The sequence below is a fragment of the Aquarana catesbeiana genome, linkage group LG09, assembly GCF_042186555.1.
Source record: "Aquarana catesbeiana isolate 2022-GZ linkage group LG09, ASM4218655v1, whole genome shotgun sequence".
NCBI classification, from domain to species: Eukaryota; Metazoa; Chordata; class Amphibia; order Anura; family Ranidae; genus Aquarana; species Aquarana catesbeiana.
Genome location: NC_133332.1, coordinates 37,093,374 through 37,120,905, shown reverse-complemented (window position 1 = coordinate 37,120,905; position 27,532 = coordinate 37,093,374). Strand labels below are relative to the sequence as shown.

At 43.5% G+C, this 27,532-nt stretch overlaps 1 protein-coding gene across 1 annotated transcript in view; it reads left to right on the top strand.

The window, feature by feature from the left end:
- The window catches only part of LOC141108902 (class I histocompatibility antigen, F10 alpha chain-like), a 75,313-nt gene that overhangs the window by 46,071 nt on the left and 1,710 nt on the right, over positions 1 to 27,532 (top strand). Inside the window, exon 4 of the mRNA XM_073600871.1 lies at positions 25,574 to 25,849. Within this exon, the coding sequence (XP_073456972.1) occupies positions 25,574 to 25,849 (276 nt within the window). The remainder of the gene's footprint in view (positions 1 to 25,573; positions 25,850 to 27,532) is intronic.

Genomic DNA, 27,532 nt, shown 5'->3' with positions numbered 1-27,532 from the left:
GCTGCTGATATTCACACAGCGTTCTGACAAACTGATTTCTTTATTATTTCTTGTGATTTACTGAATAATATTTATTATTTTTTTCATCAGATCTCCATAATAATGTTTATAATTTATTTTTATAGTGATCTCGTTTTTTTTTTTTTAAATCAAGATCTCCTGTTTTTTTTTTTTTTCTAGTGATCTCCATAATATTTTAAGTCGTTTTGTGTGTTAAGTTACCACAACACCATTATGATCTTGTATTTTTTAACCTCAAAGAGGTTGTTTGATGTTGGTGTCCCTTGTTAATTTGGCCTTGTATTTTTAAAATGTGCCTGCCTACTCACAAACAAACTGTCCTTTTTTAATTCAAACACATAGCTAATGATTTGTGCAAAAAAATAGACATTTATTAAGGGGTCATAACAAAATAAAAAAGCGCAATGCTGGATAAACTGGTGAAATTAGCGAAGCCTTTGTACCCCAGGGCACACATCAACTATTTGACATGCAAAATTGGTAGCCTAAGGAGTCCATTTAATAGGGAGCACAATCCGGTCCAGGACTCCGAGAGATCAGGAACAGCAGCAGATGATATCCATGTCCCCAGGCTGTGGTCAGACAACAGCCTGCGTCTTTTGTCAGACCAGACTAAACCCAGGCCATCATATTCTTGTCTTCCTTCCACGCTTCCTTCCACGTTTGCTTCCGGGCTGTGGCTCTGGTGTTGTAGTTGTGGCAGGAGGTGGAGGAGGAGTAGGATGGTCCAACTAACACAGGTGGGTTTTGCTTGTGAGTTTGCCCCTCAAACTCCTATTTAGGGCAAGATATATCACTTCCTCACAAATGAGGCGTTGGCCTACCTTCATTTCCTGAATTTTGTTGGCAGCCATGCAGGCATAGGCCTCAAGACTGGGGGCGCAGTGGGAGAGCACATGGCGGAGAAAGAACAAGTGCATGCAGACAGCAGCAGCAATGATGAAAGGCCGGAGCCACGAATGTCCCGATCCCGGAGGAGATTTAAGGCCTCAAATATGTCCTTTGTAGAGATGGTGGAGATGGTGGACAACTTGAAGAGGGCTGACTATGATGGGAAGTATGGACCGTACCCAAACCCAAATGTGAGAAAGGCCAAGATCATGACTAAAGTTGTGAGAAGTCTGCACAAGAATTTTGGGGTACGATGATCCAAGGATCAATTGAGGAAACGCTGGTCAGACATGAAATTGAGGGAGCACGATCAGTATAGAAGGATCAGCAAACTGCTTCTAAAAAGTAAGTAGTTGTCGTGTGTTCATATTATTGTTATTACTTTAGTGCTGCTTCATGTGCTTTTCTTTACTGTTGTACAGTTTAAAATGGCAACTTTCAGGTTTGTGGGCACAGTAATCATTCATAGTAAACATTGTTCGTTCGCCCACTAATAAGATGTTTTTGGCAGATGCAGGTTATGCCTATTTGTATTCAAAGAAGTTTATGACATTGTTGTCTAGATGGGTTTGTAACTAGAATGAAATGCAAACTTGAATCAGTGTAGGAGAGGACACTCAGCAGCTGTTTACACATCTGGACGCAGGACCACTAGTGTGGGACACCAGAACAAGGGTGTCCCACACAGGTGCTCCAGTGGATAATAGGGGTCTCTACATGTGTGATACTTTACCAAAAAAGGTAAGTAATCCAGCTTTAAGAAAGGGATAAAATCATGTATTTCAGCTTGGAACTCTGCCAAAACAGACAATTGTACGACACTTCCAAGCAATGTTTCATATTCCTATTTCTGCCCTTAAATATCTGTGTGCTAAGTATACCTTTTTTTTATTCACATAGGGGAGAAAAGACTCTGGATATCTGAGGACACCAGGGACCCACAACCTCCTAAAGAAGTGGAACTGAGCACACCACAACCTGAGGATGTATGGGAAGGAGAGGTTTATGAAGTTGGCGAAATAGTGACCACAACAGGTGAGTGTCTGAGACCACAGCTTCAGGTAATAGATGTATGCCTGCATATTTATAATACATGGTGTGTTTTTTTATTTTAGGTGATGTGGATGTTGTGGAAGAAGAAACACATTTCACAAGTGGAAGTGCACATATCCTCATTGGGGAGATCATAGTGTGCAATAGGGATTTACAGACGATCAAGGAAAACATCAATGATGTGGAAAAAAGACTCAAAAACATCATTGATGTTTTAGGCAGAATATAAACACACCAAAATTTTACTAATTGTTTATATTTTTCTTAATTTTTATAAAAGTTTTGAAAGCCAAATTTTGAAGATGCACACAGTGTGTCAACATGTGCTATCTGCTATTTCTAAAAATATGTTGGTTTGTTCAAAAACCCTTTTCTAAACACACATGTGAATATGCACAGAGTAAAAGATTTTCTACTCAACAATGTGTGGCTTCTTCTTTCAATGCTCAATAGCAGTTTTTTGAGTAAGTTGTTGTTTACAGTGACAATGGGGGTTATTCACTTAACCACTTGCCGACTGCCTCACACAGATATACATCTGCAGAATGGCACGGGCAGGCAAAATCATGTACCTGGTGCCCGAGGCGGTCGGCTTTGATCTGGCAGCGATCAGAGATGAGGGGGAGGCCAACCATTCATGGCCCCCCCTCGCGATCGCTCCCAGCCAATGAGAATCGTCCCCTGCCTCTGTGTAGTACACAGAGACAGGGGATGTGATGTCATCTCTCCTCGGCTCTGCAGTTTCCGTTCCGGCGCCGAGGAGAGAAGACATCTGAGTGAGTTGCACAACACTACACCTCACAGTAGAACATGCCAGGCACACATTACACCCCCGATCCCCCCTGATCGCCCCCCGATCACCCCCCAATCACTCCTCCCCCCCGTCACACTGACACCAAGCAGTTTTTTGTTTTTTTTCTGATTACTGCATGGTGTCACTTTGTGACAGTTAGAAGTGGTAGGGTAGTTAGTGGTAGCCCCCTTTAGGTCTAGGATACCCCCCTAACCCCCCCTAATAAAGTTTTAACCCCTTGATCACCCCCCATCACCAGTGTCGCTAAGCGATCATTTTTCTGATCGCTGTATTAGTGTCACTGGTGACGCTAGTTAGGGAGGTAAATATTTAGGTTCGCCGTCAGCGTTTTATAGCGACGGGGACCCCCATATACCATCTAATAAATGTTTTAACCCCTTGATTGCCCCCTAGTTAACCCTTTCACCACTGATCACCGTATAACCGTTACGGGTGACGCTGGTTAGTTCGTTTATTTTTTATAGTGTCAGGGCACCCGCCGTTTATTACCGAATAAAGGTTTAGCCCCCTGATCGCCCGGCAGTGATATGCGTCGCCCCAGGCAGTGTCAGATTAGCGCCAGTACCGCTAACACCCACGCACGCAGCATACGCCTCCCTTAGTGGTATAGTATCTGAACGGATCAATATCTGATCCGATCAGATCTATACTAGCACCCCCAGCAGTTTAGCGTTCCCAAAAAACGCAGTGTTAGCGGGATCAGCCCAGATACCTGCTAGCACCTGCGTTTTGCCCCTCCGCCCGGCCCAGCCCAGCCCAGCCCACTCAAGTGCAGTATCGATCGATCACTGTCACTTACAAAACAAAAAAAAATAGTTGTCGTTTTATTGTTCTCTCTCTCTCTATTCTCTCTCTATTGTTCTGCTCTTTTTTACTGTATTCTATTCTGCAATGTTTTATTGTTATTATGTTTTATCATGTTTGCTTTTCAGGTATGCAATTTTTTATACTTTACCGTTTACTGTGCTTTATTGTTAACCATTTTTTTGTCTTCAGGTACGCCATTCACGACTTTGAGTGGTTATACCAGAATGATGCCTGCAGGTTTAGGTATCATCTTGGTATCATTCTTTTCAGCCAGCGGTCGGCTTTCATGTAAAAGCAATCCTAGCGGCTAATTAGCCTCTAGACTGCTTTTACAAGCAGTGGGAGGGAATGCCCCCCCACCATCTTCCGTGTTTTTCTCTGGCTCTCCTGTCTCAACAGGGAACCTTTGAATGCAGCCGGTGATTCAGCCAGCTGACCATAGAGCTGATCAGAGACCAGAGTGGCTCCAAACATCTCTATGGCCTAAGAAACCGGAAGCTACGAGCATTTTATGACTTAGATTTCGCCGGATGTAAACAGCGCCATTGGGAAATTGGGGAAGCATTTTATCACACCGATCTTGGTGTGGTCAGATGCTTTGAGGGCAGAGGAGAAATCTAGGGTCTAATTGACCCCAATTTTTTCAAAAAAGAGTACCTGTCACTACCTATTGCTATCATAGGGGATATTTACATTCCCTGAGATAACAATAAAAATGATTTAAAAAAAATAATGAAAGGAACAGTTTAAAAATAAGATAAAAAAGCAAAAAAATAATAAAGAAAAAAAAAAGCACCCCTGTCCCCCCTGCTCTCGCGCTAAGGCGAACGCAAGCGTCGGTCTGGCGTCAAATGTAAACAGCAATTGCACCATGCATGTGAGGTATCACCGCAAAGGTCAGATCGAGGGCAGTAATTTTAGCAGTAGACCTCCTCTGTAAATCTAAAGTGGTAGCCTGTAAAGGCTTTTAAAGGCTTTTAAAAATGTATTAATTTTGTTGCCACTGCACGTTTGTGCGCAATTTTAAAGCATGTCATGTTTGGTATCCATGTACTCGGCCTAAGATCATCTTTTTTATTTCATCAAACATTTGGGCAGTATAGTGTGTTTTAGTGCATTAAAATTTTTAAAAGTGTGTTTTTTCCCCAAAAAATGTGTTTAAAAAATCGCTGCGCAAATAGTGTGTGAAAAAAAAATGAAACACCCACCATTTTAATCTGTAGGGCATTTGCTTTAAAAAAATATATAATGTTTGGGGGTTCAAAGAAATTTTCTTGCAAAAAAAATAATTTTTTCATGTAATCAAAAAGTGTCAGAAAGGGCTTTGTCTTCAAGTGGTTACTTGATTTGATTGTAGCCGTATTAGTGCAATTGTGACAGAGAACTCAATACTCAATTTTCTTCAAGTGTTTAGAAGAGTGGGTGATGTGTGACATAAGCTTCTAAATGTTGTGCATAAAATGTCAGGGCAGTTCAAAAACCCCCCAAATTACCCCATTTTGGAAAGTAGACACCCCAAGATATTTGCTGAGAGGCATGTCGAGTCCATGGAATATTATATATTGTGACACAAGTTCCGGGAAAGAGACAATTTTTTTTTGTTTTTTTGCACAAAGTTGTCACTAAATGATATATTGCTCAAACATGCCATGGGAATATGTGAAATTACACCCCAAAATACATTCTGTTGCTTCTCCTGAGTATGGGGATACCACATGTGTGGGACTTTTTGGGAGCCTAGCCACGCACGGGACCCCGAAAACCAAGCACCGCCTTCAGGCTTTCTAAGGGCATAAATTTTTGATTTCACTCTTCACTGCCTATCACAGTTTTGGAGGCCATGGAATGCCCAGGTGGCAAAAACCCCCCACATAACCCCATTTTGGAAAGTAGACACCCCAAGCTATTTGCTGAGAGGTATAGTGAGTATTTTGCAGACCTCACTTTTTGTCACAAAGTTTTGAAAATTGAAAAAAGAAAAAAAAATGTTTTTTCTTGTCTTTCTTCATTTTCAAAAACAAATGAGAGCTGAAAAATACTGACCATGCCTCCCAGCAAATAGCTTGGGGTGTCTACTTTCCAAAATGGGGTCATTTGGGGGGGTTTGTGCCACCTGGGCATTCCATGGCCTCCGAAACTGTGATAGGCAGTGAAGAGTGAAATAAAAAATTTACACCCTTAGAAATCCTGAAGGCGGTGATTGGTTTTCGGGGGCCCCGTACGCGGCTAGGCTTCTAAAAAGTCCCACACATGTGGTATCCCCATACTCAGGTGAAGCAGCTAAATGTATTTTGGGGTGCAATTCCACATATGCCCATGGCCTGTGTGAGCAATATATCATTTAGTGACAACTTTGTGCAAAAAAAAAAAAAAATTGTCACTTTCCCGCAACTTGTGTCAAAATATAAAATATTCCATGGACTCAACATGCCTCAAAGCAAATAGCTTGGGGTGTCTACTTTCCAAAATGGGGTCATTTGGGGGGGGGGGTTTATGCCATCTGGGCATTTTATGGCCTTCAAAACTGTGATAGGTAGTGAGGAGTAAAATCCAAAATTTACGCCCTTAGAAATCCTGAAGGCAGTGATTGGGTTTCGGGGCCCCGTATTCAGCTATTCTCCCAAAAAGTCCCACACATGTGGTATCCCCGTACTCAGGAGAAGCAGCTGAATATATTTTGGGGTGCGATTCCACATATGCCCATGGCCTGTGTGAGCAATATATCATTTAGTGACAACTTTTTGTAATTTTTTTTTTTTTGTCATTATTCAATCACTTGGGACAAAAAAAATGAACATTCAATGGGCTCAACATGCCTCTCAGCAATTTCCTTGGGGTGTCTACTTTCCAAAATGGGGTCATTTGTGGGGGTTTTGTACTGCCCTGCCATTTTAGCACCTCAAGAAATAACATAGGCAGTCATAAATTAAAGGCTGTGTAAATTCCAGAAAATGTACCCTAGTTTGTAGGCGCTATAACTTTTGCGCAAACCAATAAATATACACTTATTGACATTTTTTCTTACCAAAGACATGTGGCGGAATACATTTTGGCTTAAATGTATGACTAAAATTGAGTTTATTGGATTTTTTTTATAACAAAAAGTAGAAAGTATCATTTTTTTCAAAATTTTCGGTCTTTTTCCGTGTATAGCGCAAAAAATTAAAATGGCAGAGGTGATCAAATACCATCAAAAGAAAGCTCTATTTGTGGGAAGAAAAGGATGCAAATTTCGTTTGGGTACAGCATTGCATGACCGCGCAATTAGCAGTTAAAGCGACGCAGTGCCAAATTGTAAAAAGTGCTTTGGTCAGGAAGGGGGTAAATCCTTCCGGGGCTGAAGTGGTTAAGGCAAATCTACTTTGCACTACAAGTGCAGTTTCAGTGCACTTTCAAGTGCACTTTTGCAGTGCACTTGTAGTGCAAAGTAGATTTTCTTTTAGTAAATAACCCCACAGTGCTTTATAATTTGCAACAATCAGGCCATTTTTGTCACTCCAAAAAATTAATTCATGGTGCTGAAAATGATGAATATTTTTAGCATTAATGCATTACATACATTAACAAAAACAAGGTGTGTGTGTAGCAGACCCACAACATAATAGTTAGCTGAAGAAGAGATTGTCACCTCATGTATCAAATAAATTACATTAGCACTATTGAAGAAAATGACCAAAAAGAAAAGCCCATTGGATAGTTAAAAGAAACACAAGCAGTAAATCAAAGGAAATATTATTCAGTTTAAAATACAAATTTATTTAAAAAATGTTTGTTAAACATTTTCTAGACATGTGCACACTGAAATATTTTGTTTCGGAATTTCGTTTTCGTCCGAAAAATAAATTTAGTTACTCTCGAAAATCGTTTTTATTTATTTTGTTTTTCGTTAAAAATTGCATTCGTCCGAAAATCCAAATTAATTGAGGTCGAATCTGTCATTGAAGGTTTATGGTGTCTGTCGAATGTTCAAAGAAGATTCGACGGAGCAGCTAAACTGTACGTGTACATTTCCGGTCGAATTTTGCGCCTACAAGCTAGATATAGTAGAATTCTAATGTTGTATGACTAGTAATAATTATATTTATTAATTATTTTACTAGTCAACCAACATTAGAATTTTTCTACAGCCTATGGGCGGATGCATTTGACCGGACATGTACGATTGCAGTGTCGTACAGTTTAGCTGCTCCGTCAAATCTTCTTAGAACTTTCGACAGACACCATAAGCCAAAGATTCGATATTTGTATGTTTTTCGTTGCTTTGTTGAATCTTTGCCGTTCATGTTGAATGGTCTACTCTACCCCAACAGTCAGCCAACTTTCACATTCGTTTCTCAACCTCCAAGTGCAATGGCGGGCGCGGCATCCGACGTTGTGTCAGATATTGATATGGCATTATAATATAGAATCTATAATAATAAATCCCCCCCACAACTTGGTGCAGCCTCTGAGGCTATCACAACACTAGCAACACTAGTATCACTATCAAGTTCACAACACTAACACAATAGCAGCAGATTATTATGAAAAAGTTAAGTTGAACTGTAGCTTGCTTCACTATTGTTCTGCTGCTGTGATTATGCTTAATTGCTAAATAATTCATGTTCTCTGACAAACGGACCAGCTAAGATTGACTGTCTTCTGAAATGATTCAGTGTGTGTGTATCTCTCTGCTAGCAAATTGAAAGTGAAAATAAGTTGGCTGTATGTATGTACTTAGTTCTAGCTATTTTACTGCCCCTCCGTTTTGGTTACAATTGGCCAATAACATTCATCATCATCATTATTTTTATTTTACTTCCCCCACCCAATTCCAGCAGCGATCTTTTCTCTCTATGTCGAAACTTTTCTCTCTATGTCGAATCTTTTCTCTCTATGTCGAATCTTTTCTCTCTATGTCAAATAATCTTGGACTAATAGAGTTAAGGTTAAGCACATTCGACCACAGGTTCGATAGACACAGATTGTTATTGTCAGCGTCATGTCGAATCTCCTATCTATATCGAACTGTTGTCGCAACGAAAACGAAAATAAAGCATTTGTTTATGTTGGATCTTTAGTTTTTCGTATTCTGCACGCACTTTCGTTATCGTTTGTTAAAATGGAAATACCTGAAATTCGGACGAAAATGCATTCTGCCGAAAACGAATGCACATGTCTAACATTTTCTGGCATATCAATGGCCCCCCTACCCGCAAAGTACTCCATATATTTTAGACGGACCTTGCGGGCGCTTTGGGGGGCAGGCCAGGATGGCCAGCTTCAAGAGCCATCAGGGTTTGGTCTTAAAATCCAGCCTCAGGCCCAACTGAGGCCACATAGTTCATTGAATTTTTCCTTAAAAAGTTGAGTAGAAAACAGCATGAAAGGATTATATGGTTAAGTTTATATTCTGCCATGTTGATTGGCATAAGGAATAGGCGGAACCGGCTGGCCATTATTCCGAAAGCATTCTCTACCACTCTTCTGGCTCTGGCCAGCCGGTAGTTAAAAACCCTCTGGTCTGGGGTGAGGGTCCTCATCGGGAACGGCCGCATTAGGTGATCACCCAGCCCAAACGCTTCATCAGCGACTAAGCCAGCCATGTTGTCTTCTGGAGGTGGCAATCACAAGCCACCACTCTGGAGCCATCCGTAGAACTCGGTCTGGGTGATGACTCCGACATTTGCCCATTCTTCCCTACATCCACATAGAGAAACTCATATGTCACCGACACCACCGCCAACATCACAATACTAATAAACCCCTTATAGTTGTAATAGTATGACCCTGAGTTGGGGGGGTGGGACTATGTGGATGTGTTTCCCATCAATTGCCCCTCCGCAGTTAGGAAAGTCCCACCGCTGGGGAAATTGGGAAGCCACAGTCTGCCATTCCTGTGGCGTTGAAGGAAACTGTGGAGTGAAACAAGAAAAAAAATAGTACTTTTGCATAGGTGTTCTGCTTCATAATATAAGGGGACAGCAAAGCCAACAAACAGTGAAAAACAGGGTCCATCATCCAAAGTTTAATTCCTGAAATCATCAGGATTATTCTCAAGGATCTCTCACAACAGGGGCATATGAGAGAATTGGTCACGCTGGAGCAACCAATTCTTTATCCATGAACTCCTCCTCGCCCTGTTCATGGACTGGACTTGGGTCAAAGCAAGAACTCCAATACCAAGCCCCTGCACAGCACAAACTCTATGATGAGTACGTACCCGTAACATGGCTTCAAAACGGTTGGCTGGTCAGCACGAACTAACAGAACGCACTGAAAATCAGAAAGGCCTGAGAAGAGCGAGCTGACAATCAGAAACGAGTCGGACAGGAATGCACTGAAAATCAAATATGTAATATAAAAATACGCACTGAAAACCTGATGCGAACTGTCTTCACGCACTGAAAACCAGATATGAACCCACAAGCACAAACTGAAGAGCAGTATCGATCTGAAAAGCACGAGGCTGAAAAGCGCGAAACGTCTCTCACCAAACTTATACTAACACAAGATAAACACGAGATTAGCAGAAGGAGCCCAAAGGATGGTGCACTGGCTATTGAACTTCCTCTTTATAGTGCCGTCGTATGTGTTGTACATCAACGCTTTCTTGACGTTCGGAATATCCAACAACATTTGTGTGACCGTGTGTATGCAAGACAAGTTTGAGCCAACATCCGTCGGAAAGAAATCCAGGATTTCGTTGTCGGAATGTTGGATCGTGTGTATGCGGCATAAGGGTTAAGTCAAAGGAGCTGCATAAATAAAAAAAAAAAAAAAAGGAGCTGCATGACATCTCCTGGGCGTATCTTTATTATTTACATTTCCAGGTTTGCTCTGCTGAGAGACATATTGGGAATCTGAGAGGTGAGAAACACACAGAGCAGAGCATGTCCCTTTTTCCTCTCCCCTCTGCTGCCCATTCACAGAAGTCTTTGTATTTTGTGAATGCTGTTGTGTTACACTATGTGATTTATTATGCTCTGTGTCTTTAAGATTTGTTCCCTCTGTCTATCTGAACTCTTTCTCTCATCGTAGTTCTGTATATTCTCCTCCCCTTCCTCTCTCTGATTCATTGTGCACAGTATACCTCATTGCTGTAACATCTTACATGTGGCTTACAACTGCAACGTTTTTCTACCTATGAATATCCATCATTAAACGGAACATTCGAGAGGATTCATCGTCTGTCTTTCCATACAGTGAGTTATTCATTGAGTTAAGCTGCCTGAATTGATGCAAGGGATAAATAGATCACCAGGTCATGTAAGCTCTATGTGAAGCTGAGGATAACATTTATAGCCTTGTAGTTGAGTCAGAACAGTAGAAAAACGGAGTTCCACAGCCTAATTACAAGATTTCTGCATATAGTACTGTTACAGACAAGATTTACTGCCCCCATTGCAAGAAAGAATGAGACAGCAGCACATGAAATCTTCATAACCTCAGACCAGGCTGCTGGGGGTCATATTACAGCACACAGATCCTGCTTGCTTATCACTGAGACATTGTCTGCCTGTGTCAGCCATGAGTCACCACAGCTCTCAATGTGAATATACAGCCACTCCAACACAAGACACTGACCCAACTGACTTACCCAAACGCTCAGTCAAACCCACCTGGAAAGTGATGGAGAATTATGAAGCCTTAAGAACTGAATTGTTTAATAGCTTGAAGCTAATTTGGGACAGGATTGCCTTTGAATCAAATACAGTGTCTGTTGAAGGTGAATTACTGACACTACAGGGCGCCATTAAACAACTCTCTATCTCTTATGAGCTCTATCAGCTTACCAGTGACAAGTTCATTAATGTCTTACAAAATATGAACACAGAACTTTCACTCGAGGAATTAAAGAATTTCAAGGCTCTTAATCTGGAAAGAGACAGTTTTATCCAGCAAACCAAATTAAAGGCAGAAGCAAAGATAGAGCTGCTACAGGACACTGCATCTCACAGATCTGTTTCCACCAGACATTCTAAAAGGTCTTCTAGAAGTCATAGTTCAAGATACTCAACACTCAGTGAGCGACTTATTAGTGCCCGCGCTGAAGTGGAAGCCAGCAAGGTGCAGGTCGCATACGCAGAAAAGACAGCACGTCAAAGAGCAACAATAGAAATCTTAAATGAACAGTGTAAACATGACGCAGCTATGGCAAGGCTAAGAGTTTTAGAGCAAGCTATCAGTGCAGACGAAGGTGCAAGTGAGAAAGACAGCATCAACCTAAACATAGCAGATATGGAAGATCCCCTCAAACGCACTAAAGACTATGTCCTAAGCCACTGCAGTATACACTCCATTGTCTCCAATGCTCCTGGCAACTTAGAAACTCCTTCACAGCTCCAAGTTAAAGAGGTTCCAGCGACTTCCTGCATGCAAAATCACTCCAATGCATTTCCTGCCTGCCTACCTAACCTTCCTTCTTATGCCACAGAGAATCAGAGCAAGCTGCAAGAAAGTCATCAATTTCCTGTCATCGGTACAGCATTGAGTCTACGTACCATTGGAACAACCGACTTCAAGCAAGCAACTCATCTGAACGCATCTGCTGCACCATATTTACCTGTGTCCTTTAACAATAATGTCAAAGATAGTGCAATCAGCACCATTCAGCCAACAACACCTCACATAAAGGCAGAGACAACTGAGACAGCAGAGTTTGTGAGGTACATACTTCGCAGAGAGCTCACAAAGACTGGTCTTACAAGTTTTGATGACCAACCTGAGAACTACAGAAGTTGGAAATGTGCTTTCAGAACTGCAATCAGCGATCTTGGCATTACAGCGGCTCAAGAATTGGATCTCCTGATTAGATGGCTTGGTCCTCTATCTGCTGCACGTGTTAAGCCATTAAGATCAGTTTTCATGGACAATCCTACAGCAGGCCTCACAGCTGCATGGGAGCGACTAGAGCAAAGTTATGGCAGCCCAGAAGCTATAGAAAATGCCTTGTTCATGCGCCTGGAAACTTTCCCAAAGATATCTGGTAAGGACAGCAAGGAGTTCCAGAGACTGAGTGACCTTCTCCTTGAGCTTCAGCTAGCCAAGGCAGACCCAAAACTACCCGGACTCAGTTACCTTGACACTGCAAGAGGGGTAAACCCAATTGTCTCCAAGCTCCCGTATGGTGTACAAGAGAAATGGTCTGCACTAGGATCATCATACAAAAAAGAGAACAAGGTTTCCTTCCCACCATTCTCTTTCTTCTGCAACTTCATCAGGAGAATCGCAGAGACCAAGAATGATCCAAGTTTTTCCTACGGTGAGTACAGTCTCTTCTCACCATTTCCTAAGAGCACCAGTCTTCAAGGCAACTATAGAAGCCGTAGAGGCCCAGTATCCGTGAAAAAGACTGGCATCCTTCCCACTCCTACCACAGTTGTTGCCACGGACAGACAGAGTAGGAAGATTGAAAACCCTAACAGAGAGTGTCCCATTCACAAGAAGCCACACCCCCTCAAAAAATGTATCGGCTTTAGGAAAAAGCCTCTTGAAGAGCGTAAGGAGCTTTTAAAGACATTTAGGGTATGTTTCAGGTGCTGTGCTTCTACCGAACATTTTGCAAGGGACTGTAATGTATCCATCAAGTGCATAGAGTGTGGCTTCGAAGAGCATGTGCAAGCCCTACATCCGCTTGAGCCCAGCTCTGCACAACCTGCTAACTCTCCTCCCAGGTTAACGCATGGCGGGGAGAATACAGACCAAGTGCCTAATTCTACCATCATTTCTTCATCCTGCACTGAAGTTTGTGGAGAAGACCGCTGCGATAAGTCCTGTGCTAAAATATGCTTGGTGAACATATATCACAAGGACCAACCAGAAAAGACTCTAAAAGCCTATGCTATCTTAGACGATCAGAGCAATAGATCGCTTGCAAAATCAGAACTGTTTAATCTATTTGAAATAAAAGGCGAAGCTCATCCTTACACCTTGGGTACCTGTAGTGGAACTACAGAGGTTTCTGGAAGAAGGGCTCATGGACTCATGGTATCTTCTTTCAAAGGTAACTTGCAATTACCTCTACCTACTCTTGTCGAGTGCAATCAGATACCTGCTAACAGGGAAGAAATCCCTACTCCAGCTGCTGCTTTCCATCACCCTCACCTGAAGGTAATAGCAAATGAGATACCGCCGCTTGACAAAGATGCTCAGATCCTTCTTCTGTTAGGAAGAGACATTCTAAGAGTTCACAAGGTACACAAACAAGTCAGTGGACCCCCAGATGCCCCATTTGCTCAGCGCATGGATCTAGGGTGGGTCATCATAGGCAACGTCTGTATAGGCAAAATGAAGAGGCCTACCAACATTTCGTCATTCAAGACAAATGTTCTGCCAAATGGCCGAAACACTTACTTTGAGCCATGCCCACATCACTACTGGGTGAAAGAGAAGATAGCCAGCCATGGATGGCAACATGGTATCTCAGGTAACACAAGCCCTTTCTCGTGCCACGATGACAACTTTGGCTCTACAGTGTTTAATACAACCAGTCAAGATGACATACTGGCTCCTTCAATGGAAGACAAAGAATTCATCAAGGTAATGGACAATGAGTTCTTTCAAGACGACTCCAATAACTGGGTAGCACCCCTACCTTTTCGTCTCCCAAGAGAGAGACTGCCCAACAACTTGCAACAGGCCATCAGTAGATTCTCCTCCTTAAAACGCAACTTAAGCAGGAAACCAGAGATGCAAAGACACTTTGTCGACTTTATGCAAAATATATTTGACAGAGATCATGCAGAGCCTGCACCCCCACTAAAGGAGGGAGAAGAATGCTGGTACCTACCATCCTTTGGCGTGTATCACCCACGTAAACCAGACCAAATCAGAGTTGTCTTTGATTCCAGTGCTCAGCATGAAGGTGTTTCTCTCAACAACATGCTCCTTACAGGGCCTAACTTGAACAACAGTCTAATAGGAGTCTTGATTCGCTTCAGACAAGAACCTGTAGCAGTTATGGCAGACATTCAACAGATGTTTCACTGCTTCATTGTCAGAGAAGACAACAGAAACTTCCTCAGGTTTCTATGGCACAAAGACAATGACATCCACAAGGAAGTTATAGACTTTCGAATGAAGGTACATGTCTTTGGTAACAGTCCTTCTCCTGCAGTGGCAACTTATGGGCTAAGGAGAACAGCTCAGACTGGAGAAGAAGAATATGGATCTGATGCTCGTCAGTTTGTTGAAAGAAACTTCTACGTTGATGACGCACTCAAGTCTTTTCCAACCGCTAAAGAAGCGATTGATCTCCTCACCAGAACAAAGGAGATGCTGGCTACAGCAAACCTTAGACTGCACAAGATTATATCCAACAGCCAGGAACTTATGAATGCCTTTCACTCTGAGGACTATGCCACCAGTCTAAAAAACCTTGATTTGGGTACAGATGTGCCTCCTGTACAGCGAAGTCTGGGTTTGTTGTGGAACATCGAACTAGACACATTCACCTTCCAAGTGTCAACTTGTGACAAACCCTTCACTAAGAGAGGAGTCCTGTTGGTGGTGAATAGCATCTATGACCCACTCGGTTTCCTTGCTCCAGTTACCATTCAAGGTAAGATTCTGCTAAGACAGTTATCTACTGAGAACATAGACTGGGATACTCCCTTACCTAGTGAGAATCAACACAAGTGGGAAAGGTGGAGACATTCTTTGAAGTCACTAGAAAAACTTCAGATTTCCCGTTGCTATGTTCCAGGTTCTATTTCAACTGTTTACCGGAGGGAAATTCATATTTTCTCTGATGCATCAGTTGAAGCTATTGCTACTGTAGCCTATTTGAAAACTTCTGAAATGAATGGGGAATCACACTGTAGTTTTGTTCTAGGCAAGGCAAAACTCACTCCCAAACCTGCACATACCATACCAAGACTCGAACTTTGTGCAGCCGTGTTAGCAGTAGAAATTGCCGAAGTCATACGAAGTGAAATGGACACTAGAATTGATTCTTTCACCTTCTATACAGACAGTAAGGTAGTACTTGGTTACATATACAATCAAACAAAACAGTTTCATGTGTATGTCAGCAACAGGGTTGAACGTATTAAAAGATTCTCCCTACCAAGTCAATGGCATTACGTTCCCACTGAACTCAATCCAGCTGACTGTGGGACCAGAGCCGTGTCATCTGATGTTCTTCAGGACAGCTTATGGCTGTCACCTCCAAGTTTTTTGTGTGAGGAGTCATACTCACCCCCTGTTGACTCCATGTTGCAGACTCACAAGTCTTTACCACTCACCCATGATACTTTGTCTACCTTTCTCGCTGAAGTGTGTGCTATAGTGAACGCAAGACCTTTAGTGCCGGTATCTTCAGATCCTGATGCTCCAGTGATCCTTACTCCAGCTTCGCTCCTTACTCAAAAGATTGGGACTGCTGTAATATCTTCAAGTGAGATTGAACCCAAGGATATCTACAGGCGTCAATGGAAGCAGGTGCAGCATCTCGCCAATGCGTTTTGGCATCGCTGGAGGAAGGAGTATCTTCATCACCTTCAAGGTCGTAACAAATGGCAAACATCTAAGCCTAATCTTAAGGTTGGAGATCTCATCCTTCTAAAAGACAAGGAAGTTTGTCGGAATGAGTGGCCTATGGGTCTTATTACCAAGGTTATGCCCAGTGACGATAACAAGGTCCGGAAGGTAGAAGTCAAGGTAACCAAGGGAGGATCCACATGAACCTTCACTCGACCAATTACAGAGTTAGTACTCCTTTTGCCAGGTTAGTGATTTATACAAGGACTAGCCATGCTGTTGGCACGGCGGGGAGTACATTGCTGCTATCTACAGGTTCTACCTTGAACTTTGGAATTCTTTGAAGACGTCATACTTCGGACTACATGTTCTTCAATCCTGTTGGACTTATGTTTATACTTGCTTGTTGCATGTTTTTCATTACAGGTTCCAGAACATTTAACAGTATTGGACTTATTGAATATATATATAATTGTTTATGGTTATGAAATCTAAAGATTTCAGACGGGGAGTGTTGTGTTACACTATGTGATTTATTATGCTCTGTGTCTTTAAGATTTGTTCCCTCTGTCTATCTGAACTCTTTCTCTCACCGTAGTTCTGTATATTCTCCTCCCCTTCCTCTCTCTGATTCATTGTGCACAGTATACCTCATTGCTGTAACATCTTACATGTGGCTTACAACTGCAACGTTTTTCTACCTATGAATATCCATCATTAAACGGAACATTCGAGAGGATTCATCGTCTGTCTTTCCATACAGTGAGTTATTCATTGAGTTAAGCTGCCTGAATTGATGCAAGGGATAAATAGATCACCAGGTCATGTAAGCTCTATGTGAAGCTGAGGATAACATTTATAGCCTTGTAGTTGAGTCAGAACAAATGCATTTACATAATACCAAGGCTCCTGTGATTGGGCAGGAGGAAGGGAGGGCCTGGCATAGCAGCTCAGAAGCTAAATGTATGAGAATAAAAGAGGAGGTAAAAATCAATGATAAACCCCTTCAGCCCCGAAAGGATTTACCCCCTTCCTGACCAGAGCACTTTTTACAATTTGGCACTGCATCACTTTAACTGCTAATTGCGCGGTCATGCAATGCTGTACCCAAACAAAATGTGCGTCCTTTTCTTCCCACAAATAGAGCTTTCTTTTGATGGTATTTGATTACCTCTGCGGTTTTTATTTTTTGCGTTATAAACGGAAAAAGACCGAAAATTTGGAAAAAAACTGATATTTTCTACTTTTTGTTGTAAAAAAAATCCAATAAACTCAATTTTAGTCATACAATTAGGCCAAAATGTATTCGGCCACATGTCTTTGGTAAAAAAAATGTCAATAAGCGTATATTTATTGGTTTGCGCAAAAGTTATAGCGTCTACAAACTAGGGTACATTTTCTGGAATTTACACAGCTTTTAGGTAATGACTGCCTATGTCATTTCTTGAGGTGCTAAAATGGCAGGGCGGTACAAACCCCCCCAAATGACCCCTTTTTGGAAAGTAGACACCCCAAGGAAATTGCTGAGAGGCATGTTGAGCCCATTGAATATTAATTTTTTTTGTCCCAAGTGATTGAATAATGACAAAAAAAAATTACAAAAAGTTGTCACTAAATGATATATTGCTCACACAGGCCATGGACATATGTGGAATTGCACCCCAAAATATATTCAGCTGCTTCTCCTGAGTACGGGGATACCACATGTGTGGGACTTTTTGGGAGAATATCCGCGTACGGGGCCCCAAAAACCAATCACTGCCTTCAGGATTTCTAAGGGCGTAAATTTTGGATTTTACTCCTCACTACCTATCACAGTTTCGGAGGCCATGGAATGCCCAGGTGGCACAAACCCCCCCCCAAATGACCCCATTTTGGAAAGTAGACACCCCAAGCTATTTGCTGAGAGGCATGGTGAGTATTTTGCAGCTCGCATTTGTTTTTGAAAATGAAGAAAGACAAGAAAAAAAATGTTTTTTTCTTTTTTCAACTTTTAAAACTTTGTGACAAAAAGTGAGGTCTGCAAAATACTCACTATACCTCTCGGCAAATAGCATGGGGTGTCTACTTTCCAAAATGGGGTCATTTGGGGGGGTTTTGTGCCACCTGGGCATTCCATGGCCTCCGAAACTGTGATAGGCAGTGAAGAGTGAAATCAAAAATTTACACCCTTAGAAAGCCTGAATGCGGTGCTTGGTTTTTGGGGTCCTGTACGAGGCTAGGCTCCCAAAAAGTCTCGCACATGTGGTATCCCCATACTCAGGAGAACCAACAGAATGTATTTTGGGGTGTAATTTCACATATTCCCATGGCATGTTTGAGCAATATATCATTTATTGACAACTTTGTGAAAAAAAATAAAAAATTTGTCTCTTTCCTGCAACTTGTGTCACAATATAAAATATTCCATGGACTCAACATGCCTCTCAGCAAATAGCTTGGGGTGTCTACTTTCCAAAATGGGGTCATTTGGGGGGGGGGTTGAACTGTCCTGGCATTTTATGCACTACATTTAGAAGCTTATGTCACACATCACCCACTCTTCTAACCACTTGAAGACAAAGCCCTTTCTGACACTTTTTTGTTTACATGAAAAAATTTAATTTTTTTTGCAAGAAAATTAGTTTAAACCCCCAAACATTATATATTTTTTAAAGCAAATGCCCTACAGATTAAAATGGTGGGTGTTTCATTTTTTTTTTCACACAGTATTTGCGCAGCGATTTTTCAAACGCATTTTTGGGGGAAAAAACACACTTTTTAAAATTTTAATGCACTAAAACACATTATATTGCCCAAATGTTTGATGAAATAAAAAAGATGATCTTAGGCCGAGTACATGGATACCAAACATGACATGCTTTAAAATTGCACAAAAACGTGCAGTGGCAACAAAATAAATAAATTTTTTAAAAGCCTTTAAAAGCCTTTACAGGTTACCACTTTAGATTTACAGAGGAGGTCTACTGCTAAAATTACTGCCCTCGATCTGACCTTCGCGGTGATACCTCACATGCATGGTGCAATTGCTGTTTACATTTGACGCCAGACCGACGCTTGCGTTCGACAGGGGTGCTTTTTTTTTTCTTTATTATTTTTTTGCTTTTTTATCTTATTTTTAAACTGTTCCTTTCATTTTTTTTTAAATCATTTTTATTGTTATCTCAGGGAATGTAAATATCCCCCATGATAGCATAAGGTAGTGACAGGTACTCTTTTTTTGAAAAAATTGGGGTCTATTAGACCCTAGATCTCTCCTCTGCCCTCAAAGCATCTGACCAGACCAAGATCGGTGTGATAAAATGCTTCACCAATTTCCCAATGGCGCTGTTTACATCCGGCGAAATCGAAGTTATAAAATGCTCGTAGCTTCCGGTTTCTTAGGCCATGGAGATGTTTGGAGCCACTCTGGTCTCTGATCAGCTCTATGGTCAGCTGGCTGAATCACCGGCTGCATTCTCAGGTTCCCTGTTGAGACAGGAGAGCCAGAGAAAAACACAGAAGACGGTGGGGGGCATTCTCTCCCACTGCTTGTAAAAGCAGTCTAGAGGCTAATTAGCCGCTGGGATTGCTTTTACATGAAAGCCGACCACTGGCTGAAAAGAATGATACTAAGATGATACCTAAACCTGCAGGCATCATTCTGGTATAACCACTCAAAGTCATAAATGGCGTACCTGAAGACAAAAAAATGGTTAACAATAAAGCACAGTAAACGGTAAAGTATAAAAAATTGCATACCTGAAAAGCAAACATGATAAAACATAATAACAATAAAACATTGCAGAATAGAATACAGTAAAAAAGAGCAGAACAATAGAGAAAGAATAGAGAGAGAGAGAACAATGAAATGACAACTATTTTTTTTTTTTTTTTATATTTTTTTTATAACTGTAACCGGTTCCAGGTTCGGGTCTCTCAAAATGCGATGGCATCTTGGGAGACCCTGTGAAAGTGTGCCTAGTCTGTGGAATGCTGTACCCTACGCTAATACTCAACTAGTGTATGGTAGCGTTCAAAACATTCACCAATGCAAAGACCAGGATCGTCAGGACAGGAGGGACAATAATAGCGGGTGTCACGCCTATATCCACGCTGGCTGCAGACACAACATCTTTTTTGGGGGGTTCGTTGGGTAGGGGTACTCGGGAGGACATAAAAATGCCTCTCATGCAGCCGACTGCATTTGGTTGGGGATGTGAATGGGGGAAGTACGGGTGCTGCAGAAGTGGTGGGTTCCCAATTAGGATTGGTGAATGCAGCAGGAAGGGCATTATGGGCATGACGGGCCTGTGTTTGTCTTCTTGGTGGCAGCGGGACACTACTTTTGCTTGCCACCTCACCAGCTTGAACTGCACTTATGGGACTCGTCACGTCACCAAGTGTTACTGCAGTGCTGGTTTGACTACGACCGGGGTGTACTAGGCCGCTGGCGCTTGCCAGTTCACCAAAACGCTACCAAAAAAACTGTTAGCGATTGCAGGGATCAGGCCTGACTCTGCGAACGCTGCAGTTATGCGTTTACTGTTTTGTAAGTGACAGTGATCGATCGATACTGCACTTGGGTGGGCTGGGCTGGGCGGAGGGGCAAAACGCAGGTGCTAGCAGGTATCTGGGCTGATCCCGCTAACACTGCGTTTTTGGGAACCCTAAACTGCTGGGGACGCTAGTATAGATCTGATCGGATCAGATATTGATCCGTTCAGATACTATACCACTAAGGGAGGCGTATGCTGCGTGCGTGGGTGTTAGCTGTACTGGCGCTAATCTGACGCTGCCTGGGGTGACGCATATCACCGCCGGGCGATCAGGGGGCTAAACCTTTATTAGGTAATAAACGGCGGGTGCCCTATCACTCGGAGGCGTAACTAGAAACCTCAGGGCCCCGGTGCAAGAAATCATGAAGGCCCCCCCCCAAAAAAACATGATTTTGATACTATATTTTTTCCACTGTACAACAAAGTAAAACATTTCTGTTTCTGATTTTTAACTTACCGTAACTGTCCCCAGTGCAGCCACTGTCACCAATGCAGAAAGTGTCACCAATGTAGCCTGCCCGTGTCCACCTGTGTCCCCAGTGCAGCCGGTGTCCCCAGTGCAGCCGGTGTCCCCAGTGTCCCCAGTGCAGACAGTGTCCCCAATGCAGACAGTGTCACCAATGCAGCCTGCCCGTGTCCACCTGTGTCCCCAGTGCAGCCGGTGTCCCCAGTGCAGACAGTGTCCCCAATGCAGACAGTGTCACCAATGCAGCCTGCCTGTGTCCACCTGTGTCCCCAGTGCAGCCGGTGTCCCCAATGCAGCCTGCCCATGTCCACCTGTGTCCCCAGTGCAGCCGGTGTCCCCAGTGCAGCCGGTGTCCCCAGTGCAGTCTGCCCGTGTCCCCAGTGCAGTCAATGTCCCCAGTGCAGTCAATGTCCCCAGTGCAGTCGGTGTCCCCAGTGCAGTTGGTGTCACCAATGCAGTCTGTGTCCCCAGTGCAGCCGGTGTCCCCAATGCAGCCTGCCCGTGTCCACCAGTGCCACCTATGTCCCCAGTGCAGCCTGTGTCATCGGTGCAGCCTCAAGGAGGTGGTGGTGGTACTGGAGGGGGGTGGTGGTGGCACTGGAGGGGGTGGTGGTGGCACTGATTTTTAACTTACCGTAACTGTCCCCAGTGCAGCCACTGTCACCAATGCAGAAAGTGTCACCAATGTAGCCTGCCCGTGTCCACCTGTGTCCCCAGTGCAGCCGGTGTCCCCAGTGCAGCCAGTGTCCCCAGTGCAGCCAGTGTCCCCAGTGCAGACAGTGTCACCAATGCAGCCTGCCCGTGTCCACCTGTGTCCCCAGTGCAGCCGGTGTCCCCAGTGCAGCTGGTGTCCCCAGTGCAGACAGTGTCCCCAATGCAGACAGTGTCACCAATGCAGCCTGCCTGTGTCCACCTGTGTCCCCAGTGCAGCCGGTGTCCCCAATGCAGCCTGCCCATGTCCACCTGTGTCCCCAGTGCAGCCGGTGTCCCCAGTGCAGCCGGTGTCCCCAGTGCAGTCTGCCCATGTCCCCAGTGCAGTCGGTGTCACCAATGCAGTCTGTGTCCCCAGTGCAGCCGGTGTCCCCAATGCAGCCTGCCCGTGTCCACCAGTGCCACCTATGTCCCCAGTGCAGCCTGTGTCATCGGTGCAGCCTCAAGGAGGTGGTGGTGGTACTGGAGGGGGGTGGTGGTGGCACTGGAGGGGGTGGTGGTGGCACTGCAGGGGGGTGGTGGTGGTACTGGAGGGGGACCTCTTACTGATCCCATCCCCCCACCACCACCGATCTCATCCCTATCCCCCCACCCCCCATCTCCTCTGTTGTAGAGGTGATGGGGGGTGGGAGGGATAGGGATGAGATCAGTAGTGGTGGAGGGGGGATGGGATGAGTAAGAGGCAGAGCCGCAGAGGTGGTGGAGGTTGGGATAGATCGATTGGAGTGCAAATGGGGACTTACCGCCAATCAATCGATCGATTCCCCCTCCTCAGAAGTCAGAAACAATCCTTCGGAACCGGCGCTCCTCCAGCCCAGGATGCTTTGCTTGCCTCAGGACAGGTCACACGCCGCCGTAGGTACTGCACACTGCGCAGAGCTCCTCCCCCACCTTCAGTGAATTGGTGAGCCCACACAGTCCCTCAGGCCTCAGCTCAGCGCTTCTCGTGCAGCCGGCGTAGCGGGTGAAAGCCCCCCTCCCTCCCGACACAGTGAAACATGATGGAGACACACACACACCTCCGGACAGTCAGGTGGGCCCCTCACACGGCGGGCCCCTCACACGGCAGGCGGGCGGGCGGACCCCTCACACGGCGGGCGGGCGGGCGGCTGATGGGCCCCCTGAAGTGGCGGAGAACTATAGGGCCCAGTCGCACTTGCGACTGTTGCGACCCCTATAATTCCGCCACTGCTATCACTATAAAAAATAAATGAACTAACCACGTCACCCGTAACAGTTATACGGTGATCAGTGGTGAAAGGGTTAACTAGGGGGCAATCAAGGGGTTAAAACCTTTATTAGGTAGTATATGGGGGTCCCTGTCGCTATAAAACGCTGACGGCGAACCTAAATATTTACTTCCCTAAATAGCAACACTAGTGACACTAATACAGCGATCAGAAAAATGATCGCTTAGCGACACTGGCGACGGGGGGTGATCAAGGGGTTAAAACTTTATTAGGGGGGGTTAGGGGGGTATCCTAGACCTAAAGGGGGCTAATACTAACTGCCCTACCACACTAACTGTCAAAAACTGACACCATGCAGTAATCAGAAAAAAAAAACTGCTTGGTGTCAGTGTGACAGGGGGGGGGAGGAGTGATTAGGGGGTGATCGGGGGGGATCGGGGGTAAAGGGGGGTGTAAAGTGTGCCTGGCATGTTTTACTGTGTGTGTTGTGCAACTCACTCAGATGTCTTCTCTCCTCGGCGCCAGAATGGAAAATACCGAGCCGAGGAGAGATGACATCACATCCCCTGCCTCTGTGTACTACACAGAGGCAGGGGAAGATTCTCATTGGCTGGGAGCGATCGCGAGGGGGGAAGCGAATGGATGGCCTCCCCCTCATCTCTGAACACTCCCAGACCAAAGCCAACCGCCTCGGGCACCGGGGGGGGTCCGATAGGACCCCCCGCCCACGGGAAGGCAATCACGTACCAGGTATGTGATTTTGCCTGCCCGTGCCATTCTACCGCAGTATATCTGCATTAGGCAGTCGGCAAGTGGTTAAAAAAAAAATTGGATTATTTTTAATTTAAATCAGATTCTTTTGATTTTTATCCAATTTATTTTAATAAAATGCTTTCGGAGTAAAAATCTATCTAAAGATAGTTTTCTATAGTTTTCTATTTAAGATACATTATTAAATTAGTTTATTACGCATGAAATGGAGTTTAGTTATGTAGCATGAGGCTGTATATTCTGCAATATTTACATTTTTTTTGGTAAACTCATTCAATGAATCCAAGCTCTACAAGCTGAGATAACATGCACTGCATTGATGCATTCACACAATGTCACAGTAACCATGAGATAAAACAAATTTCAGGAATATTCCAAACTGTATGATTGAATCGGTACCTGACAGCTTATTATTCTAATTAGCAAGCCTTCATTTTGTTTGCAAATATTAAAGATTCTAACTACCAGCAAGAATAAGTACTTACATTTAAAGAGCACCTGTCATTTCAGATCCATCATGGCAGCGCCTGTTAGCGGGCATCCACTCACCTGCTGCCGCCACGTCCCTCACTTTGTTGTGTCACCGATGATGATAAGTCAGAGGAGGAGCCGCTGCGGGACAGAAATGACAGTTGCTCTTAAAGAATTATGATTCAAATTGAGTTGATTTAAATAAAGTCTTTTTACTAGTGATTTAAATTGTGAATTAAATCGTGTTTTAAATCGACTTGATTTAAATCAAATCCGCCCTGGAAAAAATATTATTTAACCACCTCAGCTCCGGAAGGTTTTACCCCTTAATGACCAGCCCATATTTTGCTATTTAGCACTGCAATATTTTAACTGGAAATTGCGTGGTCATGCAATACTGTATGCAAATGAAACTTTTATCATTTTTTTTCACACAAATAGAGCTTTCCTTTGGTGGTATTGGATCACCACCGTTTTTGTTCTTTTTAGTAAATAAAAAAAAAAAAATGTTAAAAAAAACAATATTTTCTACTTTCCGTTATAAAAAATGTCCAATAAAATCGAATTTTGTCATAAATATAGCTAAAATGTTTTCTGCTACATGTCTTTGGTAAAAGAAATCCCAATAAATGTATATTAATTGGTTTGTGTGAAAGTTATAGTATCTACAAACTATGGGATTGGTGACAGCATGTTACAATAAATTTAAAAAAAAACTTTTTTTTTTTTTTACAATTTTTGTACATACTTTCATCAGAGTTCAGTAACACTATACTACTCTGAGGGGTGATCAGGGATTTTTTACATTTTTTTTTTTTTTACATTTTGTTTGCTGTTACAATGAAGATCATTATAACAGCAATGTTTTCAACTGTTATGAATGTGTTAGTGTTGAGTGTTGAGTGTTGGTACATTCATAACAGCTGTGATCACTGGTGATCTGCCATTAGCTACAACTAATCATGGTACAGGGTGCTGCAATTGGGCCAGGTACTATGTGATAGCTGTGGGCCAATCACAGCATAGGAAACACAACTGTTATGAATGTATTCATAACAGCTTTGTTGACATTGTGATGCAATCATATGATCACTGAGCCCTGGGTACCGGGATCCGCAATCTGCAGTGTCCGGTGAACACAGCAGTCACGGGGGGCAACCTAAACTGGAGCAGGCACAATGACGCACATGTATTTGATTTTGCCTGCATGTGCTGCCCCCCCCCTCCCATATGATGTGTGCTGTGGTAGGTCGACACGTGGTTAAACCAGCAAAGAAAATATCAAATTAGATCAAATTAAATAGCTTCTCACACATGAAACTCTTATAGACCTTTTCACCAGCAATTCAATTTATCTTTGGTTTTATTTTCTCCACAGTTCGTCCAGAGGTGAAGGTGTGGGACCAGCAACTTTCAGACGGAATGACAAGACTTCAGTGCCTGGTGTACGGGTTTCACCCCCGACCTGTGGATGTGAAGTGGGTGAGGAATGGGGAGGATGATGTTCCTTCAGATGAAATGAGTCCAATTCTCCCCCATCCTGATGGCACCTATCAGATCAGAGTCAGTGTGGAAGTGCAAACAAGATGGCTGGACTCTTACTCCTGTCATGTGGACCACAGCAGTCTGAAGGAGATTCTCATTGTGAATTGGGGTGAGTAAAACCGAGAACACTAAAAAAGCCAAAATGATATCAAAGTATGTTTTCATATACTCAGTCCTACCAATAAGACCATACCTCATTGAGTTAAAAAAACTAAATTGAGTTCATCTCAATGTAAGCAGGGCTCAGATGCCCTCATAAATGGCCATCTAACTCTGTCATTAAAATTACTCAGTTGCTAATGCATAAAACAAAACTGTCTCTGCAAAGAAGAACTTAAGCTTTGTACACACGATCGGATTTTCCACAGACAAAGCCTCCGATTTTTGTCCGAAGGACGTTGGCCAAAAACTTGTCTTGCATACAAACGGTACACAATTGTCTGCCAACAAACACAAACGTAGTAAAGTACTATGAGCTGATAAAGAGGAAGTTCAATTGTCAGGCGCCACCCTTTGGGCTCCTTCTGCTAATTTCGTATTCGCGCTTTTCATTTCGTGCTTTTCAGTTTGTTTTTGAAAGGCTGTTCTTCAGCCAGACATGTTGCGGAATCGGAGGAGATAAAGTGTTATTTATTATAACCTCTGGCAACCCATCACAATCGCTGCCTGATCTGATACAGTAAACTGATTTTAAGTCTAGCTATTTATTGTATGTCTCAAAGCAGGTAAGAGTGAAATTGCATGGGGGGGGGGCAAGAAAATTTTTGCCCAGGGTCCAATCAATATTAAAGACAGCCCTGTCTGGGAGGTGTATGTCTGCTGCAGGCAGCGCTTCCTACTGGAGCCGCCTCTCCCGACTTCTGTCTGCACCTCCTACTATGCTGGAGCCCGAACCTGCTTTAAGGCATGTCTGTGGTGGCCGGCCCAGTCAGCCTCTGCCAGGTGGCCCTGGCTTTGCCCTAGGCGGCAGTGCTCCCTAGGCAACTTGCCATGCCCCTCAACTTCCCACATTCCCCTGAGATTTAGAGCTCTCACATTGCCCTCAACTTCCCACTGTGCCCTCAAGCCTGCTGCAGAGCCTTCAGCCCACCAGAGTTCACTCAAACTCCCACAGTGTCCCTCAGTCCCTACAGGGAGCACCGTGCCTCTGGACAGCCTTCAGCATACTGGAGAGACCTACAGCCCCCAACAGAGACCACCACCCCCCCCCCACAGTTGCCGCCAGCTCCCTTCCAAAACCTCATCCCTCCTTTATGACACCCAGCTCCATCCAAAACCCTACAGCATTTCAGTACACAATGTTTTTTAATTGTATTAGTATAAACATTTTACTGTTGGGGCATGGGGGGTTTTGGAAGAGTTTACTGGGACCTGGCCTCAATGGAACCACTGCTCTAGAGGGTAAGTGTTTAATGAATACAGAACTTCTTTCTTTTGAGTCTTTTAAATGTGTCTAGAGTTCAGCTTCAACAAACGTCAATGGGGCTTATTTACTAAAGGAAAATCCACTTTGCACTGAAAGAGCACTTGGAAGTGCAGTCACTGTAGATCTGAGGGGGACATACAAGGAGAATAAAAAACAGCATTTTAGCTTGCACACGATTGGATGATAAAATCAGCAGAGCTTCCCCTCATTTCAGATCTACCCCTTAGATTTAGAGCGACTGCACTTCCAAGTGCACTTGTAGTGCAAAGTGGATTTGCCTTTCGTAAATAACCCCCAATGTGTTAACCAGAACATATATGAGTACCTTTTGGTGTGGACTTCCAGTATAAACACTATTTTATGTTT